This window comes from Notothenia coriiceps, unplaced genomic scaffold, assembly GCF_000735185.1.
Source record: "Notothenia coriiceps isolate Sejong01 unplaced genomic scaffold, NC01 NC01_scaffold00014289, whole genome shotgun sequence".
In the NCBI taxonomy this organism is placed as follows: domain Eukaryota; kingdom Metazoa; phylum Chordata; class Actinopteri; order Perciformes; family Nototheniidae; genus Notothenia; species Notothenia coriiceps.
The window spans coordinates 16013-42735 of record NW_011346990.1 but is presented as its reverse complement, the minus strand read 5'-3'; the positions used below and the strand labels follow the sequence as shown (position 1 = coordinate 42735).

At 40.2% G+C, this 26723-nt stretch overlaps 1 protein-coding gene across 1 annotated transcript in view; it reads left to right on the top strand.

Moving 5' to 3' along the window:
- The window catches only part of LOC104948393 (matrix metalloproteinase-15-like), a 162556-nt gene that overhangs the window by 121979 nt on the left and 13854 nt on the right, over positions 1 to 26723 (top strand). The window contains exons 2-8 of the mRNA XM_010774587.1: positions 10417 to 10565; positions 11395 to 11517; positions 11606 to 11913; positions 15217 to 15378; positions 16397 to 16593; positions 20812 to 20950; positions 24987 to 25137. Of these exons, the coding sequence (XP_010772889.1) occupies positions 10417 to 10565; positions 11395 to 11517; positions 11606 to 11913; positions 15217 to 15378; positions 16397 to 16593; positions 20812 to 20950; positions 24987 to 25137 (1229 nt within the window). The remainder of the gene's footprint in view (positions 1 to 10416; positions 10566 to 11394; positions 11518 to 11605; positions 11914 to 15216; positions 15379 to 16396; positions 16594 to 20811; positions 20951 to 24986; positions 25138 to 26723) is intronic.

Below are 26723 nucleotides of genomic sequence, written 5' to 3'. Positions count from 1 at the left end.
GGGAGATCGTATCCCCGTAGCTGTTAATCTGATCAAAAGACGTGTTCAATGGCATTAAAACGAGAAAAAACGCGGCTGAATCGGTTAATCCATAGGTTGATAAAGTTTCTGGGCAATAATTTGTCTTATTTATAATCCATAATTCCATTTTTATGTAAAAATCGGAGTGCGAAAGTTAGCTGCTAATGGTAGCCACCAGAGTGGCTGCTGCTTCCGGTCTTGGCTATGCGGCAGTATAATACACACACTTGACCAAATAAAGACTATGTGGGAGTTCCCCTCGATTTCATTGGCTCTGACGGTTAGAAAGAGATGTCACATGTCAAAATCCAGCAGGGGGAGCCAGAGATATGAAAAATCCACCCAAATGGCCCCAGAAGAGTTTTTTTTTTGCTAAATCTGTCTAAAAATGTCAAAGATCACTTGTTTTGCATCAATCTTGATACAGGGTACTTATTATATGTTGTACTTTGGATTCCTAAATATTTTAGTCGACTAACCCATCATCCAAGGTTAGTTTTCACTATAAGTACAAAATATTTTTTGGACGAACACTATAATTTACAGTTTTTTACCATGTTCAATCTGAATTTGCTTTAAAATAAAAAACATCTATATTGAATCTGACTTTTTTACATCCAACTGACAGGTTTATCATTACTTTGAGAAACAAGATTATTAATTTAACCCTTTTAGAAGGGAAGATATGGTCATTTGTTCTAGGAATGTCATTTTCGAGCCTGAAACCTGAAAAACAGGCTCGCCTCAGGGTTTAACAGGTTAAACTGAACAAAAAAATAAATCGGAATATTAGACATAGAATATTAGAGAATAAAATAATAGAGACTGAAAATGTTTATAAACTACCTTTTTATAATTAATTTTTCCCACAGAAATAAAGAAAGCCCCCACCTTGGACTTTCGCCCTATTTTCTTGACAATTTTGAGCAAAACCCTTGATTCATTATTCCAGAAAATATCTGCTTATGAGTCTATAAAGAAAATGTTGATTTAAAGCACTATTTCACATTGAAATTCTTAGATTGAAAAGTCAGACAGGAAATGTAAATGTCCACCTAATCCTTAGCACTTTGAATTTTTCGAATTTGGCCCTTCTAAAAAAGAATTGAACAGGCCTGTTGCACACCTTTCTTAATTGAACTGTTTAAAGTCCATTCACTGTCACTTTTTGACAGTTTCTAACCTGCATGCTGCTGTCTGCAGGGACTCCCGCTCTCCTCAGGACGCTCACTGTGTGTCTGAAGAGACTCTTCACTCGGACTGACTCAGACATCTGGGAGACGCTCATCTCCTGAGTTAGCTGTAAAACATGGAGAGGAGCAGCCGTTACATACAGTGGGAACTCACTATCATTATAAATATTTTTTTTTTTTTATTATTGAACAATTATATCAAATACACAATCAAAAGGGACATAAACATCAATGTTCATCACATCAATTCACAAAACTGAGGGCATGTCTTACTTTGGCATAATTTAATAAATATGTTGTATCTTCATGCCTTTTATTTAGAAATGCAATAGAAACTGGGGAAATATTGAGAAGCGACATTTGTTAATTTAATATTTTGCTAAAATAATCAATTGATGAATTCCAAATTCAGTTTTTTTGTTTTCAAATTGAAGGCCGAACTTTATATTATCATAGATGTGCGAAATGTTTTGCTCATTATAAATTAACCAAAACTGGAAAGTGGAAAATGTCTAAATGACAAAAGGAGCTTATATTTCAATCTAAATTGAATCTGTGGTGTGAGAAATGATTACAAAGGTATGATTTTAAAATGTACTTCTTTAGCTTTTGGTGGAACTGGAAGGAAAGGGTAACTGGTTCTTATCTTTATAATATCGTTGTTTGAATACTTTTCAAAAATATGTTTTCTTTTTAGCTGTGAATTATCCATTCATAAGTAATGACAGCTCTTGTGGAATAACCAAAGAATATGAAAGCATGCCTTTAATTCAAACAATCATTGCTTGAGGGATTGCTTTAATAACTATCTTATATTGCCTGTCAGTACACACTCAATTATATATTTTTATAAATGCATCATGCGTTAAAACATTTCCATAATGATCCCACAAATGAAAGATTGACCAGATACTGTTTGACTTTCATTTGATTCTAAACTGTTTTATAAAAGGGTACCTTCTGGCTTCCTGCACTGCTGTGTAGCAGGTAATAGTACGATCCGTTGCCATGACTCCAAGAGTGCATTGTGAGTGCAGCACTGACAGGGAGACCCATCTTTTTCAACACGGGCACAGAATGGTTCACACTGAGCGATGCTTCATTGATATCCTGGAAAACAACAGCAGTGAAAAATGATACGTGATGTCACGTCCACTTCATCTCAATGCTTCATGTAATGTGAATTGTTATTGTTTATTTATGTAACAAATGTAAATGGACAAATGTTCCATGCATATCCACACCTTGGTTTCCTTGAGAACCACAGAAGCCTTTAACTCTGCTTCATCAATCGCCATGGAGACCCGAGACTCTGTTAGAGTCGGGGAGACGACCAACGCCCCAGAATACTCCATCCTGTCGGGACTCCCCCACTCCTACAGACATCAGACGAGAGGGAAAGAGTGGTAATTGAATAATTAAATATAGTTTATTTAAGTGAGCCTTAAATAAATAAATAGTATATATGCCTGATTGAAGAACTAATACATACAAATGAATGTTAGAATGTATTAGATTTTTTTTTGCTGTATAATAACACTTCCAAAAAAGGATACAGCATGTTTTTTTCCACCAACTCCGTGACATGGAACCAAAGATATTAAACCGAACGCTCTGTGGCGATAGCTTTACAATGTATCCTTGTTCTTTTCACATGCGTCCAAGTCTTGTTTGTTAGTAATAGCTGAAATAGGATTTAACAAAGCTTTTCAGCTCAGGAAACTGCAAACGACAAGTCCTTTTTTTATTCACATATCGGGGCTAAAGAATGCTGTGTTTTTTATTTAATTTGTTGGTCCTCTTCATAAAGAGTACATTGATTTACTTGTACATTTTCATTGTTCATACAAGGCTTTGGCAGGTCTGTATGCCATTATAATCATGGCTACAAATCTATTTAAATCTTAATTGAGAACTCAACTTGATTACCAGATCAAAGTCAACATAAAACATTGTGGACTATTCTACACAGTTCTCCAAACATTTGTTTTGTATGTATATGCAGCTACATCATTGTAAGAAGCAATCAATCAATTTTGCAGGTCTCCCTTGAAAAAGAGATCTATGATCTCAATGGGACCATCTGGTTAAATAAAGGTTTGAAATCAAATCAAATCAAATCAAACTCAAATGAAATTCGAAAAAAAATAGAAACTTATTCAAAGTGATAAGCTATTGCGACCTCAGCAGTTGGATGATCATGTGGTGTGTGTACCTGAATGAGAGTGCAGTTGTTGTGATACAGCAGCGCCCCCTGTAGGCCTGTCTGTGACATCACAGCTCCACTGGCTCCCACAGTGCACTGCTCCAGCTGAACGAGGGCCTCCCCGTCATACCACTGTTCACCGGCCCTGCAGGAGACCCTCAGTCTGCCGTGCTGCGGTAACCCTCTCAGGGCGGGGAGGTCGTGACGGAGCTCGCCCTCCACACTCAGCTCCGGCCAGGCTCTTGCATTCAGCCTCAGGAAACCCCTTTTAGCCTCCTGGTTGGTGTCCACTGTCACTGTCCAAACACCCAGAGGGTCCTGCCACACTGAGCCATTCAGATGAGCCTGAAAAGGACAGAATATCAACACTATTATCACTGGTATTGATAAAAACGTCTTCTACAAACACTGACTGAAGATTCCTTATCCTTCAAATTGCCACAAAGTGGTAAATGATTGACCTATAATAGAGTACATTTGGACTTTCCAGGAAAACCACCATCAATCCATCAATCAAAATCATGTAACTTAGACTAACATTTGCTCCATTTAATTGAGCGCCCCAGTCTTCATTATTGTGATGTAATTATCCCTGACCTTTTCCTGACATTTCTACATGTCTGCAGTGAAAAAGGTCAAAATGCTTAGACAATCAACAATTGAATAGTAATTGGATCCCTATTTTATTCAGGCCTTTAACTGTAAAAGGAGAAAACCCTCACAATGTGTGTCAGACAGTACTGAATTCCAAGGCACACGAGGGGATAGGAATGGTCATAAAGTGGTTACCTGATTAAAAGGAACAATTCACCACAATAAGATCAGTTTTCTCACCCTGTTACATTTGAATTCTAAAGAAAATGTGTTTTTCTCGCATGTTCTAGCCTGGTAAATGAAAGATACACAATTGGATGGAAGTAAGGGCTGTGTTTAAAACCAGCAAAACGATAATCCAAAACAATCTGTTTAACACACTGTTTGCAAGAATCTATTTGTTGTGCCATTTTCCTCCAAAACCAGGAGGTATGGACAGGGAATGAAAGGTAAGTTGTGCACATACGTAACATCACTTCTGTTGGGTATTTCAACCGTTAACATTGACCAAATTTGACATGACATTTGACATGAATTAAGTCACTCGGTGTCATTTTTAACCATTACTCGATCTCTTTCTTAACCCTTAGATAAATAGATGTTTTGTTTTTTTGACCCAGTGAGGCTGGTTTTCTTGAAGTATCTTTTGTAATTACATTTTTAATCATTTCATATTCCAGCTATTCCCTAAAATAAACATGTTTAGCGTCAAAAATGACCCGCCATGTATTCTTCTATGGAGTCCTATGGGAAAACGTTTTTTTTCCAAATGTAATTTTTTTTTTCTAAGAAGTCTAAATAGTGGAAAATTAATATAAAATATTTCTAGTGTGAACTTAAAAGTAATACTAAATATTATATAAGTGGATTTTTTTTACAAAATGACAAAAATTGCATAAACAACACATATATTCTAATAATGGGTCCTTTTTTGACCCACTTATGGAAGAGTGTAGGGGTCCCCGCCACTCGTGGCATCCCGGCCATACGAGGACGAAAACGGTCCGTTTGCCGTTACTGGTTTAGTGTCATATAGGACCGTTCGGGCCACACAAGAGACGACCGAATATGACGGTAAACAACTGCTTTCGGTAACGATAACGGGTCCCAAGGTGGCTTAGAACGGCATACGCTCTGGGGTCCAACGGCTCCGTGTGTACGCCCTATACGATCATTTTCTGATAATGATGACAGCAATAGCCGCGCCTCTCCTCACCTCTGGCTGCCTCACCCCCGCGTCAAAGTAAACTGCCACACTGAATCAGATTATTTATCTTTCTCTCATATGGACATAAACGCCGAGCTGAGTTTAATCTGACAGGACGGGAGACACGCAGCTCTGCTCACCTGCCAGCTCCTCCCGCTGCTGATGCAAGCGGTGAACGGAGCAAAACACACACTTCAAGTCAGATCATCACCCTTAAGCTAATATTTAATAACCTCTCAAACTACCTAACTAGTTTATAAATATGTTTTATTGTTTTTACTGTCGGGCTCACTCATTACTTAGACCCTCCCAGAAAACGCGAGTTCTGCGTCGCAGAATTTCCCGCATAATCAGCAAAATGCCGCAGATTTTTAAAAGTCCGCATATTTATCAAAAGGCCGCCATAATCCCGCATTTTTCCACACAAAATTTGATGAAACAAAATAAAAAAGTTAACTCGTCTTGACGAGTTAGGTGATGAATGACGTAACGTCCATCAGCCGCGCATCACAGAAGGCAACACCGTCGTGTGAAGGTGTGGAATTCACACACCAAGATGAACAAATCGAATCCATCACATTTACCCACNTGTCATATTCGGTCGTCCTCGTGTGGCCGAACGGTCTATATGACACTAAATACTTACGAGCCCGGCCACACGAGGACGAAAACGGTCGTTTGCGTTACTGTTTAGTGTCATATAGACCGTTCGGCCACACGAGGACGACCGAATATGACAGCAAACAACTGCGGAAACGATAACGGGTCCCACTCCCAAGGTGGATAGAACGGCATACGCAACGCTCTGGGGGGTCCAACGGCTCCGTGTGTACGCCCTAAACGATCATTTTCTGATAATGATGACGCAATAGCCCCGCCTCTCCCCACCTCTGCTGCTCACCCCCGCGTCAAAGTAAACTGCACACTGAATTCAGATTATTTAACTTTCTCTCGATATGGACATAAACGCGAGTGAAGTCTAATCTGACAGGACGGAGACACGCAGCTCTGATCACCTGCAGCTCCTCCCGCTGTGATGCAGCGGTGAACGGAGCAAAACACACACTTCAAGTCAGATAATCACCCTTAGCTATTTTAATTACCTCTCAAACTACCTACACTAGTTATAAATATGTTTATTTTTACAGGCACTTACGCTGTCAGAAGAGAGGGGGGAAAAAGAGAGGCTCCGTGTATTTTATTATTGTATTATATAGATTCGTTATTCATTTGTTTTAAAGCTCAATAAATAATAAAGAAGACCTTTGACTGGCACTTTTATCATTTTGTCCGGAAGATCTAAACTTTAACACACGTTGACTGGCGAAAAACTGCCCGGTTCCCTCGGCTCCCACCGCGGAAAACAAACAGAAGGGCAACCATGACAACCATGCTTCTTCGCTGCTTTTGTGGAGGATGTTACAGCGCCACGTACAGGCTCCTGCATATGTACTGCTGCTTTTTCCAGCGGTTGGAGCTAAGCGGAGCTGTCTCGTGTGGACAGACACCATCAGGTGAATATTGCGTGTGGACGGAAGCTTTTTTGCGAATGCGTTAATCCTATGTGTTTTGCTGTATGCGTCGTCATGGGGCCGGGGCCTTACATTCTGTCATTTTTCCCAGTCCAATGGAAAGACACATCGCTTTTTGTCAAGGGAGCCGTTGCAATGCTAACTTCTGGGTTGGCCTTCAAAAATACGTCCTGACTGCAGCTCTCGATAACAATTTGAAACTGCTTTGGTTGGATGACCGTTAGCGGGTGCATTTCAGCGAGTGCTTTGTTTTTATCTTTAGGCAGTATGAAATATGAAGTACATTAGCTGACATGAATCTACAATCAATAGCCTACTGCTTATTACTAATCAGCTCTTTAAAGATTTTCTTTCTTTTGGGGACATGTTTGTTAAATCTATCCTAGTGGAATTGTAACATTTTTTTTATTATTACATTATATTTTCATACAGCTGCTGTGATTACATTATTTGGTAAGGTTTCATTATTTGACCATTGACTGAAACCCTCCCTTTTACAGTGATTGTCCACTCCTAGCATTGCAAATATAACCAGATACAGAGTCCATCACGTTGCCATTCCAGGGCATGTGTCCAAATACTGCCTATTTCTAAGTGACAGTGTACTTTAGTTGTTTTCACTGAGGAGTGAGCACATGGGTCCACCGCAACCAGCAACTTTTTTCTGACCCCTCTGCCTTTTTTTGCTGTCGCTCCAAGAGCTTCAAGTTAAAACATTTTATTTTTATTTTTCAATTCAAGTGCTGGTGAGGTGACGGTAGAAATGAGAGAAGAAGCCTGTTTTTGGCCATGTTTGTTAGACCAAAACTATCATAAATAACATTGAAATAACTCTGTTCGCCTCTGTCTGAAATGAATGACCTGTGGTCAAACATTAATTAAAGTTCAGAATGGTTAATCTGCCACAGCTATCATTGTTACGTGCATTTTATGCCGGGCAAGAATGGAAAACTTCATGGGCATAACAACAGAAACTGGAGTGGCGGGGCTTATCAACCAGTTTTTTGTGTTGAGTTATTGTTAGCCTGGTATACTGTTGTGATGTTTGTGTTGTCTTAGCTATTCTGTAGCGGTACATGTATGATTACGTTTTGTGCGATGAACAGAGGTTTTTTGTGAACCCTGCCACCTGTTTTCTAGCTTGTGTGCCTGTTCGTGAGAGAGTATTAAGATAGTGTTTCAGGAAGTTTGTGTTTGTGTGTGTGTGTGTGTGTGTGTGTGTGTGTGTGTGTGTGTGTGTGTGTGTGTGTGTGTGTGTGTGTGTGTGTGTGTGTGTGTGTGTGTGTGTGTGTGTGTGTGTGTGTGTGTGTGTGTGTGTGTGTGTGTGTGTGTGTGTGTGTGTGTGTGTGTGTGTGTGTGTGTGTGTGTGTGTGTGTGTGTGCTTCCTTAACTAAAGGCAGAGGTGGGTCAGGGTCACATCCAGTTTACCCTCTCCTACTACACACTCATTCACAGAGCTGTATCTGCATCTGCAAGAAAGAGAAACATTGAAGATGAGAAACAGAGGGAATAATGCATACATAGCATACATAAAGAGTTTTTCTCATTTCTTTATGCGAAGGAAATAATAAACAATTAAAATGATGTAACACTTAAATGCTTGACAATATTGTACATAAGTGCATCTCAATGTTCAATAATAAGAGATATGTAAAAGATTGACGAAGTGTAGTTAGGTATTAAAAATAATAGATTTACAATAATAACTATTGGACAAAAGAATATAGAAAAGGGACAGAAAAACATTTATGTAGTACAGGAGCTAAAGTGACAAAAGTGAAGTATTTACGTAAATATCGAGTAGTATAACAACATTTAAGAATGCCCAGTGATGATAAATAAGGGTATAGGTTGACATAACATGTATTCAATAAAACAAGTGTTTAGTTTATGATTGTGCATTGTTTAATAATGGCATACTAGAAGGTAATACCATATGCAAATAATAATAATGATGAGGATCAACCTGAAGAGGAGATATAAGCTCAGCACATAGAAGCCTGCCTTTATTGTTTGGAGATATAACCGAAATATGGAAAGGGTTTGGAAGCTTTGAGCTCCTTTGGCCAGTAGCTCCAAAGCATGAGGACTCAAACACTATTTGTTTACCTCCCTTGAGCTCCTGTTGGCCAGTGTGTCTGTGAGTTACCTGTGTTTACTACAGTTGTGTGAATGCCTAGACATTTTAAGCCGCATGTTAAGGGAAACTGAGTGCATCTTTTACAGAAACAACCGGCTCATTTAGTGATTAAAAGCTGGTGTTTTAAACGTCAGTAGCTCTGCGATGATCATTTCAACTCCTCTTTTCAATGTGTGTTTTTAAAGAAGAGCACAGTTCCACAGCTTTGCCTTTATAACATAGTCATATTGTAGCTGTGTAGACATTAGATGACACTTCCAGGGATTGGTTGGACTGTAGGGACATTTTGTTTGTTCAGGACACACTTACTGTACAGCAAATAAAAGTTATCGTCTAGGGGGGGTACCTCCTACACTAAGACATTTGGTGGGTGGCACTTCTACATGACTAGAGCTCTTATTATTTACAGTTTTTATAAGATGTGCGCCGAGTATATGTGTAAGAGGGAGAAAGGCTGAAAGATTGTTGGTGTTTTTAAGGAGTGGATAAGTAAACACAGATACTCAAGCAGTATTTTTCATTGTCTAAGATGGGCGTATATTTGACAAATGCACACACAGATACCCCTTTATGTGTGCACTCAGACACTCCCTTTTACATTCCCTGCACCACCATGGATAGGGTGTCCATGTGTGGGCGTATCTAGTATCCCAGACTACCCAGTATGCAAGTGGTTGCCCGTGTGTGAGTGCGTGTGATATTAGGTTTCTTCTTAACAGGTGGGATAGACTTAGCGTCATCTGTGATTGGCTCAAATATCACGTTTTCTCCATCAAGTCTGTCATTAACACCCACCCCCCACTTACATGCTCTCAGAGAACCAGATGAGGTTGGGCTCACAGTGCTCACATTCAGCTCTGAGACTAATGTCCTGCCTGCCTTCTGAGTACCAAGTTAAATCTCTGTCATATCATCAGGTTACAAAAGCTGTGGTATCTGCTGTGCCTGACTATGGAAGGATATTTCTGCCAGTAAAAAAATACAGATAAGAAAACGATAAAAAAAACTCTTTGCCCTGTGATTAAACAAAAGGTTAATGTAAGAGATTATAGTTAGAAACGTTATACAAATAATAACGTAGTATGTCAAATTACAGAAAAACTTATTTTTAAATGATGACGTATGAAAGCTTCTAATTTTTTCGAGATATGAAAGTCATTATTTTGAGATTCAAGGTAATTATTTTAACACAATTTCTTATCTACTCATTATTTATGAAAGCTTCTCGTTTTAAAGAACAAAATACATTATTTTAGGTTAAATGTGTCATTATTTTCTCCATCCCTTTGGCAGAAATGGGCTTCCATAAAAAGCAATTCAAAATCCTGACATAGATCACCCAAATGCTCATAAAACAATCCGTGTTCATAATGATGAAAGTTTATTTTCTGAGATAGTGTCATGTCTGTGTCGCGTAAGCTTTTGGCAATTTAATTATTGATGATGGCCACTGCCTGTGCATTGCAGCCAACCAAAATGATATTTCTAAAAGTCTCCTTATGTGTTTTTCTTCCTGTCTCCAGTCATGGCTGAAGATGTACGGTTACCTGCCCCAGGCCAGCAGACAGATGTCCACCATGCGATCGGCTCAGATCCTGTCCAATGCGATCAGCGACATGCAGCGCTTCTACAGCCTGCAGGTCACTGGACAGATGGACCAACAAACAGTCAGGTTGGCCTGGATTAACTGGAATGTTTTTTGTATGTTAAGACTCACACCAACTCTCAACATAATATGGACCAGTCCCTTAAAGCAACGACCACGTCTCAACAGCGTGTTAAAGACTTAGAGAAATGTCATGTAAGTAGAAAGAGGTGAAGAAGGACAAGTGATTTCATCTATAGGGCTAGTCTGGAGGACAAACTGAAGTCCAGGCAGAGGGAGACTCAGGGTGGGGGGTACAAGCCCCCAGACGATCCCTGGATTGAGACAAAAAGTATGATTATACCAGGTTAAATAGAAAAACATAAAATAAGGAAAAAGACAGCAGTAGGGAATGAAGGGATGGTGTGAAAGAGTGGACTAAAGAATGAGGGATGAAGTCATTTAGGAGGTGAAAGGGTGAATGGAGGAAGAGAGGAAGGGATAGAGGGATGTAGGGAGGGAAGGGATGTGGGACGAAGGGATGTAGGGATGAAGGGATGTTGGCAAGACATTATTAATAGCAGAAGGATGGAAGGAATGAAGATGAAGGGCTTTAAGGAAGAATTAAGTGTTGCAGAGATGTGGGGAGGAAGGGATGAATGGGAGAAAGAATGGAGGGATGTAGGGCTGTGGACGGGGAATGGATAGATGTTAGGAAAGGAAAGGGTGTGTGTTTATTGAAATAGGAGACAAACTTGACCCGATGTGTTTACCGGTTAGAAGTAGCTTAGCGGGTGATAAGAGTTTTGATTGGTGCCTTGCTTGATTTAGTCTAAATGTCACTGTTCGTGCTGTGATGATAAATGCACAATAACACATTGATTCACTGACACACATTTGTTGCTTGCTCCTTCAGTGCCATGAGGAGACCCCGCTGTGGTGTGCCTGACAAGTTTGGAGGCCCGATCAAAACCAACGTGCGGCGGAAACGCTATGCCCTCACGGGGCATAGATGGAACAAGAGCCACCTCACTTACAGGTAACATCAAAACCTTCTGTTTGTAAAGAAAATTAAACCGGTAAACTTTTGTAAAACATGTTTCCCTCTTCCTCTCTTTTTACCACAGTATCCAAAACTACACTCCCAAGATTGGAGAGTATAACTCATACGAAGCCATCCGTCGGGCGTTTAAAGTCTGGCAGCAGGTGACCCCATTGACCTTTGACGAAATCCCCTACCAGGAGATCAAATATGGACGCCGCAAGGAGCCCGACATTATGATCTTTTTCGCTTCGGGTTTCCATGGAGACAGCTCTCCTTTTGATGGGGAGGGAGGCTTCCTAGCTCATGCCTACTTCCCTGGACCTGGAATGGGCGGGGACACACACTTTGACTCCGATGAACCATGGACCATAGGAAACCATAACGTACAAGGTAAACGCTTACTGTCAGTATCATTTCTATTGTTTGGCCAAATGTAGATAAACAAGGAACACAATCTTATTCTACAACAAACGTCTTGGAGAGGCTTTTAGGAAGCGCCGTCTGATGCTTCAGTTGGGTGGATGTTTTGCCGCAAAATGTTAGTTGGTGTGTTGGACGTGTTTTTTTTGTGTGCAGCTGCTCACATACGGCTTGCTGTGTTATGAAGCCTTTTATTGAGTGAGGAGGGAGTCATTACCTTCTTTTTTTGGTAGAAATGAGGATACAGGTTATTAGGCCCTTAATCATTTCAGCTGATGGGCTGTTCGGAGCCCAATAGTTATGTTGAAGGGTTTTAGTGCTGGTGGATTTATTACATTTTATTTTCAATTACAATTTTGGCTTATAATAATAAGAAAATAGAGATAAAACAATTACAATGCTCTCATTTTGTGTTGTGTTAGAAATCTAGTGCACCCTTTTTCATTACAGTAGCGAGCTTCCCCTGATTGTAAAATAAACAGCTGTTCTAAACACATAACTAGAGTTGGCTCAACTAAGACATTATAAATTGTACTTTTGTGCTTACGGGAATATTGCTGTTGAAATCATTGCCTTGACCTATGGATTAACCTATACATTTAACTTAAATTGACCCAATCACAACTCTTTGCAAAAGTGAGGATTAAGAAAATGTATTAATTTTGAAGAACCTTTTAGAAGAGTCTGTTTCCTTGCTGTGCACTCATTAACCCTGCTCACCAGAGAGGGATTTGAGTGAAAATAGGCTTTCCTCCCCTGTTATCCACAGACACAGCAGACTGCTAAACGTTGTGTGTGTGTATCTGTGTGATCAGCTGTGTGTGGGATGTGTAGCTGGACAGATCACAGGGACAGTGGAATGCCACAGTAAGTGGGAGTGTGTTCCACTTGGAAGGACTGGTCCCTTTGTTACACCACGCTACTGACACAGCTCAACAGCAGTGTACAACCAAATTACAATCTTGTCTGACTTCAGTTGGACACATGTCTAATGAGTCAAACTTTTTGCAGATGCAATCTTCTTTCAACTTCAGCATGTTTACTTCCTACAAATCGCACTGTTGCTGAAACAGACCTTACTCTTTGTTACATTTGAATTTTCAGATTACCTTCCAGCATAACTCATGCAGATTGATCCAGCAATTGGCTGCTGGAGAGATATTGTACAATACAGTCAAGAGAGTCAACATTGAGAGCTGACATAGCGACAATTCATTCAGTTAATTATTTAAGGCAGTATATACGTTTCTCGCTAGAGAAATCACAAAATGGAAATGTACAATATCCAAATCGTGCAACATTTGGCAAATTAAGGCGACATATGTGAAAATATCTGAATAAAGTACTGTGTTACTGCAGAAAAGCAGCAGTCTACAAACGATGTTCTGCAGACTTCATCAAAAATCCTTGTTTGGTATAGATTTTCTTAAAGAGGCCCTATTATGCTTTTCAGGGTTTTCCACGTGAATGATCTGTAAAGGCCAAACTCCCTGTTTTCCCTCCAGAGGGAGTTTCTCTCCCACCTCCCCCACCACCTCAAACGACTCCATTGGACTCCTTTGTTTACTTCTGTAACATAGTGACATCACTATCTAACACTCACTCTTCTATTGGCTAGCTCTCCAACACATTGTACGTGACATCCTTAAACGGTTAACCAATCACAACAGAGCCGGCCAGCTAACCAATCAGAGCAGACGGGCTCTGGTTTCAGACAGAGGGTGAAAACGAGTGCTCAGATACTGTATGTCTTCTTTAATATATAGTGAGAGTTGCAGAGCCATGTTAAAGCCTTATATATCAGCTCTGCTCAAGTGTCCTTGAAACAGAATCAGCTTTGACCTCTGACCTCCTTTTGGGTGGGGTCAAACAGAAGCACACTTTAGATTAGGGATCAATAGTTCCACATAAAAAATGTATGCGACAGATTGACTGTAAAAGCCTGAAACCCATTCAGTCCACTCTTTGCAGTTACGGGGTTTCCCTATCCTTGACCTCAGTTTCACGGGTTAGTGAAGAACAATGCTTTTAGGACGAACATTTTCGGAGTGAACCTTATGATTCACGGTGTGATTAATCAGCTGCTCGCTGTGACTTGCTGACACACACACTCAAAGCCACCTTGCACGGAAACAACACTGCAGGCCCGTAGCGATAAAAGCCCAGGAGCTTGTGTTTTTCTGTGCGGTCAGATGAGACTAATGTGAGAAAGTCACTGGCACAAAGGAGTGCACTTTGGTTGTCAGGGGTCTGCTTTAATGTCCTTCATAGGAACAAGTGAACAACGCTTCAGAGTTGAAATAAGGATGACAAAATGTCTGTTTTAGTGTACAAGGTAGTCAGAAATAGCAGTAGTCCCATTGGCTGAACTTCTAACTTTGCCAAGACTTTGAAGTTTTGAACAGTTGTCACAGTTACCACACAAAGGCCTCTTTATCCCCTCAGCTATCTCTAGCACTCTGTGTTGCCCTCTGCTGTGAGCTGCAGCCTTAGTCCACCATGAGCACATTCATGTGACTCTGAAATTATAGATCGTAGGGGAGATGAACTATGTGTATCCTCCTTTGTGTGTGTGTATGAGGGGAAGCTCAAGGACGGGCATTCAGAGCATCTCCCATTCCCTTGCATGACACACAGCAGTGACTTCCACGGGTCCCAATCCCCCCCCTAACGGCATGACGTAACTAGCACAAATCCGACCAATCAGCATCACACGAGACAAAATGGCTAGCAAATGTAACGTTCACAAAGATCATGCACAGGAAACACAATGGTATTCACACAGGGGAAGCACCTAAATAGGTTTGGATTCACTTTAGAGGTCAACTTATATTTGGTGAATTTTTAACTGTGGTTTTACTTTTCTCAAAAAAGAAAGTCTGTAAGAAGACCTTCATGTAGAGAGGAAGTTGATGCAGGGGTCAGTGTGTCACCGCTGTGTGGCGGTGGACAATGACATCTCTTGATTGGTTAGAAATGTTGGAAATGTATGTTGCTTCATAGCAGCAATCATTTGCATTCCTTTTTGTGTGAATGATATGCCAGATCCACTGAGATGTTCTTTGACATCATAACTGGGAGAGAACAATGGACAGCCATTGTTATCCATTGACTGCATGGATTTATAGGGAATATCTGCTGACTGTGGCCTTCAGCTGGGGTGGAATGTAACTAAGAACATTTACTCAAGTATTATTTTTAATATCTTTAATCAAAATTAAATATATTATAAATATTTTTATTTTCCCTTACCTCATGTCTTTGCCTCATCAGGTAACGACCTCTTCCTGGTTGCAGTCCATGAGCTGGGCCACGCCCTTGGTTTAGAGCACTCCAACAACCCACTTGCCATCATGGCTCCCTTTTACCAGTGGATGGAGACGGAGAATTTCCAACTGCCAGATGACGACCTGCGAGGCATCCAGCAGATCTATGGTAGGAGGGTTTTTGGAAGACCAGAGCATAGAATCCTTGCGGTTTTTCAATCATGATATGATAATTTGCGCAATCTATAAAATGTAATACATATTTTTATATAAATGTTTTTCAAGAACACAACCACCTTTGACCTCAGACACATTTTTCTTTTTATTTCGATACAAAATCCATTCCCAATATACGACGTCTTCACTATTTGCATAAGCCACATGGTAAAAGGCACACTCAGGACAACACATTCAAAAACACGGTCACGCACTGCAATTACCTGACAGTTGAATTCTTGCTGGACATCTGTAAAATAATCACTCAATATATTATTTTCAATAAGGGAAAAAACTCAATTAATCAATACAGGTGCTGCGAATTGGACCATACCTTGTAATGCATGGGCATGGGTGACAATCATTTCTTATACATTAAAAAGTCATTGTTAGGGCTTTAATTGTTAAAAATAGTAGCATATGATGGCTTCTTTGATTTATTGTGTTTAATAATTTTAAGATACCTTTCTAATTTTGGACTGGACGTGTGTGTCATTTACATTTTTCACAATTTTTCTATAAATAAAAGCATGTAAATATATGTTATTGCGACTCAAGCCATCTTATACATTGTCTTGGTAATTACCAACACGTTTTGCAACATATGGTGTCTGAAGTGAGATAGCTTTCCTTGGCGCAGACTCATCATCAGTAGAGTCGTCAAAATCCACGGTCACATTAAGGCCAACAACTTTTTCTACTGGCATGGTGTTTACAGAGCGCTCGCATTATCCACAGTCACGTTCATGCAAGCAGCAGCCTTCTGTAATAGGTCAACTTCATAATTCTGGGAAAGATTATTTTTACTAAGGGTTGGATGACAACCTTGTTAACACTCGGCGATGGTTAGCTTAGTCACCACAAATGAACAACAAATTAAGTTTACATCCTTCCTAATTTAATTTGAAGTGTTCATTTATAATTGTTGTATTTGATCCAATATATTTACCCCCATCTGTTTGTCCGTGCAGGTCAGCAGAACAGCAGCCCCACCGTGGCCCTGCCCACCGTGACACCTCGTCGCCCGGAGCCCCGCCCCCCACAAACTCCCCCCCGTCATCCTGACCACCCCAGGACCACTGAGAGACCGGATCACTACGGGCCCAATATCTGTGAAGGGAACTTTGACTCTGTGGCCATGCTCCGAGGGGAGATGTTTGTTTTCAAGGTAAATTGGAATTGTATCTTCAGGCTCTGCCATAGCCTGCTAACTTGATCTAAGTTTGAGCATAAAACATAAGGAGAGATATGCGAACCTTCGCAGAGCTTTATTACATGTCCTTGCTTGGAAATTCAATCGGCTTCAAGCAGAGGAGCTGTACTGACAACTTAACTGTGTCAATAAATTAGTTATTCTTTTCTGTGGAATCACTTTGAGACAAATGGCGTGTGCACTGCCAACAAGGCGTCTGTTTTCAATCCGGTCCTTGTGGATTGTAAACCAACAGGCCAGTGTTTTTTATGAGGCGGAACACTGTTAAAGGGTGGGGTGCGGTCAGGTGTTTGTCTTAAAGAGCCTCTGGACCCACACTAAACATTCAATAAGCGCTGAAGCAGCAGTTGGCCATTAGCTGGGTTTTACCTGATGTTCTACAAGTACCGGTCAGTGCACTGCTGTTGCTGTCAGCTGGGTTGTATGATCTATTAAATACTTAAGATATTTCTATATTATGCAACTCCGCCCTGGGTAAATGTGTTATTATACATCTGCAAATGATTTTCCTTTATCCTGGGGGTAGTGGTTCTTGGTCAGAGTTGATGATGCAACACATTTATTTGCTCATTTTCAAAGTTACATTTCAGCAACCTCGTGTGTGTTTTCTCCTCTTCATAATGTGTTCAGTGATGCTTTATACCAGTGGTTCTCACAGTGGGGGGCGCGAGAGACCAGGAGGAAAAATGGCTATTTAAAAAAAATAAATAAATAAAAATCATATTTTGAAAGATTATAAAAAAATAAAAATAATATGATACAGTACTATTACGTCTGGGTCTCTGTGTTTCATTAAAGCTCGGCTCTTTGTGTGTGTGGAACGAGACATTTTGTGTGCGTGTGCGAGCGAGAGAGAGAGAGCGCACCGGTACCTAGCGAGCTACGCTAACGGATATAAGGAGTTTTTTCAACAACAAGGTGGAGGAGAGTCCTCTCCTGTCAGACTGAGAGACTCAGTGAGCTAAAGGACTCTCTCAGTGTTATCTCAGTGGGTCTCAAACACTTTGCTCACCATTAATGTAAACAATTATTTCCGAGGCACACGTTTATATGATCATTATAGTTATACAAAAATAAGAGAATCAATTAAAAACAGGTATGAAATACTATATATATATTAAAAAAAAGAATAAAGTTTACAAGGGAGTGATTTGTAAAATATCCATAAAGAAATAGTAAATCTGTTTACAGTTCTGTTTCAAATGGGTGTTGAGAGAGGTATCCATAGATCTCTTAATTTTGCTCTCAAAGTGCACCAGATTGATGCTTTTAACTTCAATATTTAAAAATCTTCCCGGGGGAGCTTGCCCCCGGACCTCCCTATGTAAGGTCCACACTCCACCTATAAAAATAGCACTTTACCCCTGCTTACACCTATATGCCGTGAGCTGATTATCGAGCCTTTTTTTCTCCAAAGGGGGGGCCTGACAGAAAAAGTTTGAAAACCACTGCTTTATACATAGTGCAGCTCTGCAAAGATAAATAATAATGAGTTTCAGTGGGGGAGGTCAGAGGGGGGTGTCCCATGCTGGCAGCGTTGAAGAGGTTGGCAGATATTAGAGAGAGCGGGACGGAGAACACCCAGGGTTCACTGTAATGGAGCTTCTGCTTTACTTTCATATCTGAAATGCTGGGGCCACAGTAGGGATTTAAATTGCTGAATATATCCAACAGTATCAAACTATCAACCACATCTTGAATTATGTTCCACGTCCAAAAGTTAGACATGTCATCGGCAAAATATAAAACTACTAAGATCTGAAAATGAAGAACAGATACAGATGAGCTCTGGGCATTATTGCATGCGTTCGTAAAAAGTCACTCTTAGCGTAGGAGCGCATTTGCACAATGGTGATTGTTCATGAACTCAGAGAACCAAGTCTTACTCTCATGCTGTATTCACATGATATGCAATTTGCTCTTTGCTCAATGCGATTTTGGCATAGCCTTGCAGTGAAAACAGCCAGCTAAGATTTGTCTTTATGCTTACCTCCCTTGCTAGCTTCTGCTGTTTCATACAGCTGTCATCTGATTGGTTGCAGTTTGAAAGGTTAGCGGTAAACAAGGTCAAAGATGAAATAATTTGACCTTTGAGTGCAGCGCGAGGCTAAGGCTAGTCGGTCTGCAACACTGTTTCCATAGAAACACAACGGCAACGTCACTGCAGAGCTGTTTTACCGCGCATCTTGTAAATGCAGCTTGAGTTTGCTAGCTAACTTTAGCTTTAGCCTATTATACACACAATTGAATCATGTCTCATCATAATCATCTCTTACATTGTCATTCTCACTGGCACTATATATGCTCTTCGCTAATACATGTAGAACAGATCGCTTCGCTTTGAAAAATGCTCTCATTTGATTGGATAAACAAATGCACACGTTATCTTGGCAAAGTATAATATAGCAGAGCCATGTCTGTGAATCTGCTATCTTTGACTCCAAGTGTTTCTGACACTGACCAGTGAGTCTGGACGTCCAGCTGCCTGGACAAGTGCTGCACACGATCAAACAGTTGTGTCTGTGCTCTTGGGTTTCATCTCAGACAGTCATGTCTCTGTGCTTGGGTTTCATGAAGCTCGTCTGGATAGCCTTAATCACTGTCCCAAATTAACTTTGTCCATGCCCACCAGTGGTTCTTAAACTTTGTCTTGATCCGAGTAGATCCAGACAAGATGCAATCACTATAATTACCATGTCCTGGGCAAACTATTATATTTTATTAAATGAAATTAAATAGGGGAATCCATCATTGCTAATTATTTTTGTTATATAATTTTATTGGATATATTTCGTTTTTTATTTTCAAGCAGTGTGGCTCTATAGATAGTGAACCCCCTCCTTTTTATGAGACTAAAATATCCAGCCAAAAATCTAGATTGTTGCCACATGGATTGCCATAACATCTTGTACAGACATTCGTGGTCCCAAGAAGAAGAATCCTAATTACGTTGGCGACCCCCTGATTTCTCCTGTAGTGCCACAAGCAGCTTTCCTTTTTCTTTTAAGGAAACGTCCCAACAAGTAGCGGCTGGACTGGATTCATCTGAATTAGAACACCTTTCTTACAATTCTCTGGTTTATGGCGGCAGAGCGAAATGTACTCATTTAAGTGGGCGGCAATCCCTTATTACCAATACCATAGCGAAATAATATGCATCCCCCCGTTGAAAAGACTGGAAATGCTGCAACCTTGTGTCTCCTTTTTTGTCTTCTTTGAAGTCTAGATGGACCTATATTCCAAAAGTTTGTAGGAAAAGACAGAGACAGAAATGTGAAGTATGCACGTAAGATGTATATTTTCCCAAAATGTTGTTGACTGATATTGAGCACTTGAGTTGTGACTAATTTATGTTGGTTCTCCTCCTGTGAATTTGGAAGTAGTGCCTCCACTATTATGCAAAGTAGAAATTGTTCTTCTCTGATATAACAATGCACAGGAAAAATGACTTACTTAATGCACTGTGAGTGGGAGTAATCTGTAGCACATCAGTGCCACTTTCTCCACAGTTCATTCAAATAAGAAAGGAGCTGTCATTTATTTTTATTCACTTTGTTCACAGCAGAGGGCTGGATCTGCAGAGCTCAATATCCAAACTCCCACTCTGAGATCTGTTCTGCTGAGGACTAATATGGTCAACTCCGTCTTAATCTGGTCAACACAAAGCGGCTGTCAGACCACACAAATCGAAAAAAATCGATAAAATGTGCTATTTTACTGGTTTGTATTGCTGCCTTGATACTGAAATCACTCTATAAAAGTGACTGTATCAGGCTGTGATCAACAGAGAGTGCAACATGAAGACCTGAAGAGCCACCGGAGCGGAAACTGACTATTATTAGCCTGCCAGGGTTCCACTGTTGTTAGTTTAGTGCACGCTCTGGTTCAGTTCTGCTGCAGACTGCTTGGTGAAACAGTTCAAACCAGTTGACTTATGAAAAGGGAATACCCTTCTTACAGCAGCAAAACACTTCATATTCCTGTGCATATGCATGTTTTGAAAAGGCTAAAGGAAATATTTAGTTTAAGATATGAAGCCCTATGTTTTGAACTTATTTGGGCATTGGTTTGCGCTTTGAGTAACAGGAATCAGAAAAAAGAAGCAACAACAGAGTATTTTAAGCATACAATAAGAAGTGATGCACTCTCAAACACACGTGTGTCTCCCCTCAGGGTCGGTGGTTCTGGCGCGTGCGCAGGAACAGGGTCCTGGATAACTACCCCATGCCCATCGGTCACTTCTGGAGGGGGTTGCCTGGAGACATAGACTCTGCCTACGAGAGACACGACGGCAGGTTCGTCTTCTTTAAAGGTAAGCAACAAATACACACTCACATTTTCAGAATCAGGGATTTAATTATCCCCTGGGGAAATATTATAAAATATAATACAAACGTAGGTAAGTTAAGTGCCAGCATATTGAGTGCCTGACGCTCAGTTAGACAGTGTGATGCCCACAGGCAGGAATGAAGTTGTGTGGCACTCTGTGGTGCTTCTAGGGGGAAGGAGTCGTTCACTGAAGAACATATCTCACTAGCTGGCCCAGTATGTGATTCAACATACATCCAAGAGGCTGTTTTCCTGGGCCCAGCTTACGTAATTTTAAAGGCTCCATAACCATACCCATTTCAGATATTTATTTTCGCAACGCCCAAATCCAATCACTTTCAATTATGGGCTGATTTTTGTGCTTTGTACTTAAGTCTCTACTAAATATTTGATGTGGATTCTTCTCAAATAATGATTGACCTTTAGCTATGGTCGCTTTGTGTTTTAATGACTGGCCTTGTATCATTTTGCTTGGCTTCTTATGCTGTTGTAAGGTAGCTTCTCGCAACAGATGTTACATTCTAGCCAAAATACTTAAATGAGACCAAAGTTAAGGTAACTCCAGCTATAGCTTTAGTAATACCGATGAGTCATCATCACTTTGTTTCTCAGACTTTCTGTTCTATTCTTAAAATAGTGATGCTCTGACTGCAGGTAAAATGAGGAATATCTGTCATCTAGTTGACGTGACACAAGGGAATGAGAGCACTGGTGACTGAGGTGTAGCCTAATAAGTACCCTACTATTTTTGAGAAAGGACATAAAACATTTTTAGTAGCTATATACAGAATTTTGTATCACTTATCCGGTACGTTTCAAGTTGATATGATTTAATCAAAACTGGCTTCCTAGAGCCAAGAGCAGCCACATCATGGTACACACCCTTTGATATACAACAAACGTTTTTTTAAATACATTTTTGATTTGCATCAAAGCTTTTACGTTTTTACAAAAAGTGGTCAGAATTGGAAGCTGGACTATACTTCTCTTATCCTCCTTTACTAACTGTCCTTCAGGGAATAAACATACATGTCTCTGGCTATTGCTGCTGTAAAAACAGGCCTGGGCCAGTTCTAAATAATCTTCTTTTGGTATTATTAACCGTCACTTTTGGAGCATGACAAGACGTCCAGATTAGCAACAACAGACTTTGAGAGTATACCCAATTCTGAAATGAGGTTCCAAGCTTGAGACTAACATTCAGTCTGCTATGCTTAAGTAGCAACAATGACAAACAAATCCAGTGTTTGGATTCAGTTTCCAATGAAGCAGCACTGTGTACTCTGCCATTCTAATACAAAATCATAGTTGGATTAACTGGAAGCTTTGGTAAAACACACAATCCAGCTTTTATCATACGTTAGCCTGACTTGCAGCAGCATGTCAGCTCCTAAAGGTCAAATATGTATCAAGAGCATATGAAATATAAGTATTTCCTTTGACTTAAGTATTAACTCCTGCATTGAAATAATGCCCATATGGTTTCTTCTTTACAAACTCTAAACATTATTCATCCTCCATAGTCATTCTAAACCATCAGGTCTGTCATAGTTCAACTATAAAGCAAATCGCAGAACTTTTTTCATCATCTTCAGATTATGAAAATAATAAACATGCCCCCACCTCCTCGAATAAAGTACATAATGCATTCTACATGCAGAGCATACATCTCTTTTGGAACAGATCATTATTGCACTGTGAGTCACTGAGTAGCGTGTGTTTTACAGCGGTGGATAAAGTTTGTTGGAGGAAAAAGAAAAGAAGCAGTGTTTGATAGATACTGCTTGACTCTGCTCAGCTGCTGGCTTTGGGGCAGCTGATGATGATGAGGAGGATGATGTCATCGGCAAGGCTCTCTGTGTGACATTTGGCTGCGAGCCATTAGCTGAAGGAAGAACAAGAGAAGTGCAGAGGAAGGAAAAAAAAAAAGGAAGGAAGCAAGAACTGAGAGCACAGGAGAAGGAGAGACAAACACAACTGAAGCTAAGACCTTTAAATGGATTATAGCAGTCCAGAAGGACCATCGAGCCTGAAGACAGGCTGAAGACTCCTTTATCAATACTTGTTCTTTTGTTGGACTTGTGACCTTTGCTTAGCTAAAAGTGGTCCAAAGTACTCTTAATCTTGGAGAATGGTTAAATATATTATTCTTAATCTTGGGAAGTGGTGGAAAAAGACTAAACTAAACCTTGTGGCTGATGCTGCTAAGATAAGATACCTGAAATCCCCTCCCGGGATCAAAAAGGGTTTATCTTAAAGGCAAATGCAAAAACTAATCTAAGAAACAATGCTGCGAAAACTGGACTGCCTGATTCTCCATACTTAAGGAAACAACAAAAATACACTAACACATATTAAAGAGCAAAATCCTTTACTAAGGCTGAATGAGTGCTGCAGAGTCTGACAGCAGAGAGACAAAGAGAGACCCTTCTCTCAAGCATTCCCTTTATATCAGTGATGAGTGCAGATCAGGAAGACCTGAGCAGAGGAGAGAGAGAGAACAACAAGGGGATTCAGATGGATGGTTCTCATTATATGAACAAACATACATTATGTATATATGCACTATATGTATATATCCTTAGTCTCTAGTTAAAGGGGCCCTAGTATGCTCATTTTCAGGTTCATATTTGTATTTTGTGCCTCTACTGTGACACGTTTACATTCTTTTATGCTCAAAACCTTCTCATACTGCCTGTGCTGCAGCACCTCTTTTCACCCTCTGTGGAGCAAACGTTGTGATTTTAGCCTTTTACAGACCATTAACAGGCACAACAATCAATATAATACAGAATAGAAAAGAGAAAACCCGAAAAAGCATAATATGGCCTCTTTAAAAAATGCTTACTTGTTTTCTCTGACATTCTGAGTGTCAGCTCACAAGGCAAGCTAGCTCTAGCAGGTCTAAGTAGATCATAATAATGTCTTCAGTAATCCATAGTACAAATGAATACTCTTTGTAAATAAAGGCAGTTCATTAATGACAACCTATTTGTTAAGTTGCAAAATCACAGTTCATATTTGCAGTCTTACTGATATAGTGATGCCAACAATAACTTGTTGTTCTAATTGTAAATGAAGTATCCTTCTGTTAATGTTTGGAAATTGGATATCAATTTCTCAAATACCAAGAAAGCAATTTTGGACTTTGGACTTTAGGAAGACCTACAGGGAATATATTAAACAACGACCACTTCATGGACTCATGTTCCAAAAGGTGTAATCCAGACAGAAAATATCCATTCATTTAAGTGAGTCCCTTTAGAACAGTTACACAGCAGGAGTCAAATCTATAGGTCACTGAATCCCTGGAAAGTCTTGGAATAAGTCATGGGATTTTACTCTAAGTCGTGTGCACCGCAGGGACACTGGAAGCATTGCGTCAACCTCTCGTTCTCTCTAGATGCTGAGTGTAGAGCTTTCGTTTTAAAAAGGGAGCAAGGGGCCGGAGGTGGGTGGATAGATGGGTGGGTATGAGGGGGGGAGATAGAGGGAAAGGTGGATTGAAGCCAAGAGGAGAGATGTAACAGTGCCAGGAGGAACGGAGTCCCTCTGTCTGACACAGTAAAAACAATAAAACCCTCCCTTAGGCGAGAAACCTGCTTCAGCCTGACATGAGACACGCCGCTGCTAATGGGTCGTTACGAGCTAAACCAGCAGTCAATGATACACTTGTGTTTTCTGATATCTTGCCAGCAAATCATTATAACATTCATAGAATTTACAAGCTCTGGTTTGGTTTCTCTGATTGTTCTCTTTTTATTCCTCATTTATTTTCAATTATTTAACACATTCTGTGCCAGAAGATACAATGTGCGTGCATAAGCAGCATTTGTAGGGCTACATCTGTTCTTGGATGTGTGTGTAACCGAGTGAACATGACATATACAGTATGATTGTGTGTGTGCTCACATTTTCCAGAGTCCATAAGGGTTGTGAGTGGGGGTGGATAGGGAATGTACAGATGTATGGGCCATATAGGATCATTAAACACTCCTCCTCTCCTCTCCTCTCCTCAGGAACCAGATTCTGGCTCTTCAGGGAGGCTAACCTGGAACAGGGCTATCCAATGGAGCTGGTCGATTATGGCCTAGGTATTCCCTATGACCGAATAGACACAGCCATCTGGTGGGAGCCATCCGGCTACACCTACTTCTTCCAAGGAGACAGGTAATGTAGCCTGCAACCAGCCAGACTCACACACATTGCTCTAAATCACCTGCCTCCAACTATATTAATAGAGCAGCTATATGATAGACAGACATTCATACCTCACTCTGGGTTCATCATTTTAGAGACTTTTTATCTGGTTACATTATCAGGTTTCAATTTGTCCAATGTTTTTGGTTTATAACCTGACATTTACTTCAGTCTAGTGCTGTTTTTGTTACTCAATGATTCAATATTTGGTCCATGTCCTACGATAAGACGATGAGAAGAAGGCACAGAGTTCAACACTCACTGTGACTTTATCAAAATTAAACATTGTTGATGAAAAAGGACATGAAGGACAAAATGTGGTTAAACACGTTTGTCACATCTCTCTCTATGCTCCTTTCGTTATCCTGTGTTGCATGCCGTTAGCTCTATCATTTTTCCAACCTATTCAAATGTCAGTCAGCCTAAACACCAGCACCAGGTATCACAGCTCGCTGAGGACCAGCTGATTCTGGACCGTCCGGACTCCACTCTAGATACAAAAAAAGAAAAAAAAGTCTGTTGCTGCCGTTCAGCGGTGGGGTTTGCGCTAGCTGGATTTGCATTGCGACAACACTGACATATTTTTCGATAAAGAAAATTGTGATATTTTGGCTAGAGTAGATTGAAATGGAAGTAGACTGTATTGTATTCTGAAAAATAGTTTTCCAATCACTCAAATTATGCTAAAACAGTTGCTAAAATGTTTACTACAGAAATGTAGTCAATCAAGACCTGATTTAACAAACAGATGAGATTGACCAAGTATGATTTATAACAACATTTGACACAGTACTGATACTAAATAAAAGAACAGCTGACAAGTAACGCAACATTAACCTCAGCTATAGCCTACTCCGTGTCAGCTGCAGTATGTTGGCATGCTAACATGTTAAAATAAGACATGGTAAACATCATACATGGAAACATCAGTATGAAAGCATTACTAATCCGAGCATGTTAAGGTTAACATTTAGTTTAAAGCATTATCAAGCCTTAGTACAACTTCACAGGTATGACTTATTAAACCATAACCACTGTTGCTCTTTAACTCAAAGACAAATGCTTCTCAAACTTTTCCAATTTAGAAAATAAGTTCAGTGTCAATGTTTTGAATCTATCTAGATGGAGTTTTTGTGTTTGTTTCCATATAAAGACTCAAATGACTGAGATCACTGGACCAATTTATGTTACAGCAATGCCCTATGAGTAATACACTTTACCAGAGGAAAAGCAGCAGCTGTGTTTGTACAGCTCTTTGTTAACAAGTTAAACACCTCTGTGGACAAAACAAACATACTGAACCCACTTCTGCTAACAATAAATGCAAGGGGTAACATGTTTGTTGTGGCCGGGGATTTTAACACCGCTAACATGAAGAAGGTCCTTCCGAAGTACTACCAACACATCAGCTGCCCGACGTGAGGGCGAAACATACTGGACCATGTTTATTCCCCTTTTCGACATGGATATAAGGCTCTACCTCGCCCTCCCTTCGGCAAATCAGACCACATCTCACTGCTGCTGCTGCCTGCTCACAGGCAGAAACAAAATGGGAC